Here is an 8446-nt window from a genome sequence, read left to right on the forward strand (position 1 = left end):
GAAATGTATTATTGTATAGCAGCTGTCCACGCGGACGCATCGCTCACTCAAGTAGGAGAGAGACAGATGTCGAACGCTGCCGAACGCGGAGGCCGATTGTGCCTCTTTGTCGCTCGTTCCGCGCTCTCGCTTGCACATCAAGCCTTAAATGGAACGCCTCAGAGCGAGGTAACACCGCATGAGTCATGTTTTTTCGTGCGTGCAGCCGGCTCCATCGAATTATAAGACGTCACGTCAAAAATTAAGTAATTATAGACAGAAGCAAAGTTTTCGATACCAATAAATGATACCAACAGAAAATCGTTGTGTTTAGTTAATACATAAACAAAAAAACAGCGTTGAGCTCTTCTTTTTAGACTTCTTTTTTCTTCTTTGACTCCTAGAATTCCCGGGCCTTTTCATAGTCCCAGTCCGCTCCTGATAAACCATGTGGGATGTCCTAGTTTTAGGGAAATACAAAGATTAGCTGAGGATAGGACAGAGTGGAGACGCGTATCCAACCAGTCTTAGGAATGACGACCTTAAGATGTGTGAAAATATTAGAAGCTTTCGAAATGTGGTGTTAGAAATGAAGAGATATTAGAAAGAGTAAGAGAACAGAGGACTCTAGAGAAGTCAATAAAAAGTAGGCAAGATAGGTTGGTAGACTACCTTCTCAGGCATGAAGGTCTAGTCAGAGACATAGTAGAGGCAAAAACAGGAGTTAGGAGGAGTAGAGATAGACCTAGATTAGATTACTGTTAGCAAATAATTAGGAATGTGGGTTGTTGTTTTTTTTGGGAAATGCGAAGATTAGTTCAGAATAGAAAAGAGTAGAGGTGCGTGTCCAACCAGACTTAGGACTGGCGCCCTTATGATGATGAAGAATATAAACAAATCATTAGTTTTAAAAATCATCCTCATGAGTAGGGAACAGACGTTATAAAGCATACTCGTTAGTTACGATACAAGTGATTATGAATATTATAAGACTAATAGGCCCGATTGCGATGATAGGTAATTCGTTACAACGGAGTCGGATGTGTTTCGCTCATTATACGGATAATTGCAATAATTGATTTCACTCGAATGCCCTTAAGACAGAGAGAGAGTATGTGTATATACAATGTACATGTTGTTGTATAATGTATTACGCTGTTTAACCTTTTCAACCAGCGACGACACAAAACTATCTCGAGCATGGTGCTCTTTGTCGGGAACAAAAACAAAGGCAACAACAATTGCGAAGGGGTTTGCAGGTTGGATCAAACATAATATTCAATTAATTCGATTCGTGACCGGCGCGACGAGATCATCTTCTGTTATGCCATGTACCAAGCCGATCGTTTCTAAAGAAATTCAATTCTAGGAGAAACGGAGTCATTATTTCGAGAATTGTGTTACAATTGCAATAAGCTCAAAGCGGCGTCAGCTGAAACGTTTTAATAAACAAAACAAAAACAGGCAAGAGCAAGTCAGGCTCGCACACTGAGGTTCCGCTAGGTGTAGGTATGTAAATGGTTCGTCCATTGCAGGAATCGAGTCTCAGAATTTTTCAGTAGTCCGTCAAGTTTCCCCTCGAAATCAATCATCAAAGCGTATAATTACAATATTAAAATTAAAAAATTATTGAAGTGAAACTTCTATGTCTCTGTCTATATATCCCAACCAGTCTTAGGACTGACGACCTTCTGCTAATGATGATGAAAATTAAATTGTTTATGTTTATCTTAGACGTTCGATAATCGGCAATGCTTACAATCTCAATCAATTTAGCAGCAGATCTTTTATCATATCATTGGTAGACACCTCTGTTGCCAATTCACGCACAGGGCCGTCTTCGGATTGTAAATTGTTTTAATTTTCTTAACAAAATAATTTGGCTTTAATCACGCTACTGAACTCACCTCAGCACATTTCTGTTACACTCTGTAGTCAGTTAATTATCAATTATACATAAATTTAGTATCATTTGGTGTGAGATATGGTAAGAAATGCTACTAAATTTGAGATCGTCTGTTTATGTTATTTCAATTGTCACACTCTATATATTAGTATTATTATATTTAGTGATTTTAGGTGGGAATAACAATATTTATATATTGCTATTGTTAAAAAACGTATATTTGTAATGCTTTTAAAGCAGGTGTTCTGCTTATTTATTCAGTTTTTTAATTTGATTTTTAATTAACATTGAAGTGATCTCTTTCTGATTTAAGACTTCTTTAAATTCAAAACAATTTATCGATAATGACAAATAGCATCGTTAGTTACAACCATGACTAGTTTAACTATTATGTTTTATAACCTACGACAAACTTGTCTTCGCCGCTTAAAAAAACTTGTTGTTTGATTGACAGATAAAGAAAGAAAGAGGCAACCGTGTTTGGTCGTATTCCTTCTTGCACTTTACAAGGTAACACTGTCTCGATTTTTGTACTGAAAAACTAGGCATCCACCATAAATGCTAGGCGTTGCTATAAAGTACACAGAGTAAAGCAAACTGCTTTTTCTTTATTATTCTTATTCTTTCTCTGTTTAATATCAGTCGACCAGAAAAGCATTGCTCGTACCATAAAAGTAATCATAGTCCCTATCCAATCCTGACAATAGCATTTTTATGATATTTAATAAACTTATTGCTTTTGCACTGTTTGTTTCCTGCACAGTGTGCTTGTCTACAACAATATAGAAAAATTACTTTGATGCATGATGATGTAATAGTGTTGACGTAGCAAGGTATGACCAAAAGATGAAGTAATTACTGTATATCTGTTAATTAAAAATCTCTTTGTCTGCTAAGATTTTACTCTCAACTTGTTAAAAGAATAAGTAGGTATACGTAACTTCAAAAATCTGGCTTGTTGTTCCACAAATTACACTGGATTAATACAGACGTTGGCGCTTAAATTTTAATTTCATCGAGTCTTATTTATATTAGTCAGCAAGTAAGCTGGTCTGTGTGTCATCTGAACTGGCTACTGCGTGCTGATGAGATTCAAAGGGACTTAATATTGCTTATAATGTAAAACAAAAATACCGGTATGCAATGGAAGAAAAGGTAGGGAAAGAGCGAATATACAGATAGGAGACGAAAAATTAGAAGATGTGACTGATTTTAGGTATCTAGGAAGTCAGATAAGTCAGGACGGAAGGAGTAATAGGGATATAAAGCAAAGGATAGCGCAGGGTCGAGTCGCCTTCAATAAAAAGAAGTTACTTCTATGCTCGCGAACAGTTAATTTAGTTTAGTGTCTTTTGGTGGATAAATTATATGAGTACCAAGAAAACACTAATAATAACGAATAACGATTTATAACAATAACAACGAAACACAAGTAACAAAAAGGCACAAACAAACGAGAACAAAGTAAGTAACAGAAAGAACGGGATAATACAACAATAACAATAAAAATAACAAAGACAACAAAAATGAAAACAATGTAGCGAATAGCAATAGAATAAAAGCACTTACGAAAGGTGGTAGTAGCGGTAGACGAGAGACTCTCTTGAGATAAGAAATTTTAGAGTATTTATAGGATAGGGTTGTTAGTAATTTTGATAGAATGTTCTAGAAGGAAAAGTAGTGAGAGAGAGGGTGAAGACACTAGTTTCTAGGAATACACAGAATTAGATAGTACAGAATTCAAGAGAAAGCAATTAAGGGTAAAACCAGATATTAGTATGGGAGTGCATGCAGGTATGGTTGAAGTTGGATTTCCAGGTAAAAGTGATTGAAAGAACAATAGAGTTTAGACTGAAAGGAAATATTACTTGAAATGAAATATTAATTGAAATGGAAAAATTAGAAAAAAAATATTTACACACAAAAACAAAACAATAACAGTTATTTCGCCACATTAGAAATTCGAAAAAAATTGTTAAAGGTGTATGTTTAGAGCGCGGCACTGTACGAGTGCGAAACATGGACAATGGGCGCAGCGGAAAAGAAAAGGTTAGAAATGAAGAGGTAGTAGAAAGAATGGGAGAACAGAGAACTCTATGGAAGTCAATAAGAAATAGGCGAGATAGGTTAATAGGACACCTTCTCAGGCATGAAGGTCTAGTCTGAGACATTAGAGGCAAAAACAGGAGTTAGGAGGAGTAGAGATAGACCTAGATTAGATTACTGTTAGCAAATAATTAGATTATTTCAGAATAGAAAAGGGTAGAGGTGCGTGTCCAACCAGCCTTAGGACTGGCGCCCTTATGATGATGATTAAGAATATAAACAAATCATTAGTTTTAAAAATTATCCTCATGAGTAGGGAACAGACGTTATAAAGCATACTCGTTAGTTACGATATAGATTGCGATGATAGGTAATTCGTTACAACGGAGTCGGATGTGTTTCGCTCATTATACGGATAATTGCAATAATTGATTTCACTCGAATGCCCTTAAGACAGAGAGAGAGTATGTGTATATACAATGTACATGTTGTTGTATAATGTATTACGCTGTTTAACCTTTTCAACCAGCGACGACACAAAACTATCTCGAGCATGGTGCTCTTTGTCGGGAACAAAAACAAAGGCAACAACAATTGCGAAGGGGTTTGCAGGTTGGATCAAACATAATATTCAATTAATTCGATTCGTGACCGGCGCGACGAGATCATCTTCTGTTATGCCATGTACCAAGCCGATCTAAAGAAATTCAATTCTAGGAGAAACGGAGTCATTATTTCGAGAATTGTGTTACAATTGCAATAAGCTCAAAGCGGCGTCAGCTGAAACGTTTTAATAAACAAAACAAAAACAGGCAAGAGCAAGTCAGGCTCGCACACTGAGGTTCCGCTAGGTGTAGGTATGTAAATGGTTCGTCCGTTGCGGGAATCGAGTCTCAGAATTTTTCAGTAGTATGTCAAGTTTCCCCTCGAAATCAATCCTCAAAGCGTATAATTACAATATTAAAATTAAAAAATTATTGAAGTGATACTACTATGTAGACGGAGGGTATTACGATTTTTTCTGTCACGAAAAGCGTTACAGCACCGTGGCGGTGCAGACGGTATTTCGCGAGGTGGGCGGTGGCAGCGGCTGAGGGAGAGAGAGGGCAATGGCTGTATTAGATAGATATAATGCGCAGCCGCGCGGAGAGCGGAGAGTCCCGGCGGCGTGTGCTGTACTCAGCTGTTGTTTTCTTACCTCTGCTCTCCACGTGGCTGGGCATCATTGCCTCTATTTGCGGTCTGTGTAAAAACCAAATCATGATTTGCAGTAAACAGCACACATTTCGTTTTTGTTTTCATGATGTAACTATACAAATATAAAGCTTTCGGAATTTCCTTTTAATTATGCTATAAGACATTGCTTCTTCCCAAATTCCATAATTCTATGTCATCTGTAAATACCCTATCTATATGTTTTGATTCCATTGCGAGTATCAACATATACGGTATGTTTTGATTGTGTAGACTTAGAAGTTTGATTATTTCGGAGCTCCAAGGGATTATAGACCTAAATATTTGATACTAATTTCAACTTGATACTTCTAAGTCTTCCTAACGAAACGGTCTTGACAGACAAATAGACGGCCACATAAGCAGTCAAGTGATTCTATAAGGGTTCCTTTTTTTTTTTTGGAGGCACAGAGCCTAAAAACAATCAATAACGAAGATAGTAATGCGAAAATGAAGTCGGTTCTGCAGTAAATTAATGAACATAACGAAAACTACTTTACTGACTTGTTCCAGACTTCCATTAAAAGTTGACAATCATCAGAAGAGTTTAAATAAATTCAGTAAACGTTCGACCTTATATTTTTTAGAAAAATACTTGAATCAACTAATTTCTATTTTTAACCTTCAACTAACATCGCAAATCGTGGGGTAGATATTTGTTTTTGGCTAAAGTACCCGCTTTTTTCTTTTTTTATTTATTGGTATTCATATATTTTAGAGCACATGCATGTATTGCAGACTTGGCCCTCTTAAATATACCCAATCAAAACACCAACCCGCACTGGACCGATCGCATCTTCAAATAAGAAAATGCATCTGTTATTTGATTGAGATTTTAATTGTTAATTTAATAAAAAAATTGCACCATCCAATTGACGCTGCACCGTTTGATATTCACAGGTGCAGTTTGCATAATTCGCAAGCAATTTCGTAATCTAAATCGAATCCTATTTAAATTCTTCACAAATTATTCCCACTTACTACTACAGCTGGATACACAATACTCAGTCTCAACCAACGCGGTAAAAGGTCGCTGTTCATTTTTATTCCTCTTCTCGTAGGTATAGAGAAACGTCTTACAATCAGAGAACTCGTTTTATCNCCGTCTTCTTCGGCAACAGGACGGCTTGGATGTTCGGCAAGACTCCACCTTGCGCGATCGTCACTCCCGAAAGGAGCTTGTTGAGCTCCTCGTCGTTGCGGATCGCCAGTTGCAAATGGCGAGGGATTATTCTCGTTTTCTTGTTGTCTCTGGCGGCGTTTCCCGCGAGCTCGAGCACTTCGGCGGCCAAGTACTCCATCACTGCCGCCAGATAGACGGGAGCGCCGGCTCCGACGCGCTCAGCGTAATTTCCCTTCCTCAAAAGCCGATGTATCCTTCCGACCGGAAATTGAAGACCGGCTCGATTGGAGCGGGACTTGGCCTTTCCCTTCACCTTTCCGCCCTTCCCTCTGCCCGACATGCTTTCCTCGTATGTATTTCGTCGCTCGACAATGACAATGAAAAAGTGACAACGGCTAAACGTCGGCCGTCACTGCTGCTGCGTGTATGAAACCGAAAAAGTTTTTTTTTTTTTTTTTTTTTATGTTTTCGTGGAAGAGGGGAAATCTTCAAAAGACACCCTGCCGTCCGAACGACAGGGTAGTGTTGGATTCACTCTGAAGGAGCGCCTACCAACTAAAACCCCTCTACCTCAGGCCGTTTTAGGACCAGTGTAGTTGGTCCTCTTCAGCCATATGTGTAGTTCTGTAGCTCTGAACTGCCGGTGTTGTTAGAACGTATTTATAGCAAGAGCGTAATAAAGTCCTTCCGTGCAGTTGTCACTACATGCTTCAGTGTCAGTATCAGTGCAACCGCAGCTAAGGATTTTACGCCCTTGCTACGTTCCTTAAGGAGATTACCGAAGGACGAAAACGAAGATATCGAGCACGATTGTGATCATGAAAAGCAATTTTATTGTAATATTTTCTTGTTCTTTGATTCAAAGATGCAGTTTCAGAAAAACTACAATCATTACAACTTCAAACAAGTCTTCTTACTAATTTATCTTGGACTTGATGAACAGGGCCGGACTGGCCCGAAGTGCAGGGGTGCATATGCATCCCGGGTCAAATGCCTCCCGGGCCAAATGCCTCCCGGGCTAAATGACTCAAAAAATGTGAAAAAAAGAGAAATTAAAAAAAAACTTTTTAAAAGTTTTCAAACTTTGTTATAAAAGGAAAACAAGAAACAAACTATAAAAATATCATTTATAAAGAAACGTTAAAAAAATGTTTTAGAAGAATTAAGGCTAGATTAATTAATTAAAACCAAGGCAAAGACAAACGCAAATTTCCTCGTAACTTCTTAAATCTATTTAAAAACGAGTGCTGTTAAAATTTGTGCACTTTCCCTTCTAAACCAGGCCATTTGGTTACATCGCACCATGGGCCAAAATCTTCAGTCCAGCTCTGTTGATGAGTGAGTAATTAGTTCAAACAGTGACCGCAAAAATAGGTCAAAAATCTTTGCTCATAAATTATGTTTCAAAATCACTACTAAATAATCATTATTAATCTGAGATATGAGCGATTGAATATACAAAATGCGTGATGCAGTATCTATATAAGGATATCAAAAAATACAGACAACATTTTCAGTATTTTTCGACCTAAAATTCAGATCTAATATCGAAAAATGTTTATACCTTTAGTTTAAAACAAAATTTAAAGGAAAGAAAATAGTGATGCTTGTGGTCACTCTATGAAGTTGAAATAGTCACAAAATCCAAAAAACGACAAAGGTTCAGTTTTTCCTAAACAAAAGTCTCTTCTTAACATTGCTTTGCTGTTAGATTAATTAAGTTCTATTGCCACATGTATGTACAAATATGTACAGGAAAACTAATAAACTAGAAAACCTTTTTGGGCCTATTAGGACGTTTTGTTACGCCACTGTTTATCAAAGAAGAGGAATGTATAATACTAAATTCATTAAATTATTTATCATGCACTTTTTAAGTTTCAATAAATTTGATGTTTCCTAATAGGTTCATGTTTTATCGGTCGTGGTATTACTGTCATAAACAAACGGTCATGGGCCCGAACGTACGCATTAAATGAATCTTTTAAACCACATAATGTTTTATGACACAACGTGATACTAGTTATTGCAATCTCTAGTTTCATTTTGAAGGTGAAACATAAAATGTAAAACAAAAATGCGAAACGTTTTATATTTCAGTGCGTGGCAAAATTTATATCTTGTACTTGCGCTGTAAATAACTCGAAATGAGTTAAAAT

At 37.1% G+C, this 8446-nt stretch overlaps 1 protein-coding gene across 1 annotated transcript; it reads right to left on the bottom strand.

The window, feature by feature from the left end:
• Positions 1 to 6246: 6246 nt before the first annotated feature.
• LOC112904775 (histone H2A-beta, sperm-like) lies at positions 6247 to 6604 on the bottom strand (the record flags this gene model as incomplete). The annotated part of the gene is given in 1 exon segment (XM_025975708.1): positions 6247 to 6604. A coding segment is annotated over 1 exon segment (358 nt), but the record flags the coding sequence as incomplete, so codon positions are not given.
• Between the last annotated feature and the right edge of the window lie 1842 nt (positions 6605 to 8446).

The sequence above is a fragment of the Agrilus planipennis genome, unplaced genomic scaffold, assembly GCF_000699045.2.
Source record: "Agrilus planipennis isolate EAB-ADULT unplaced genomic scaffold, Apla_2.0 scaffold253, whole genome shotgun sequence".
Classification (NCBI taxonomy): Eukaryota; Metazoa; Arthropoda; class Insecta; order Coleoptera; family Buprestidae; genus Agrilus; species Agrilus planipennis.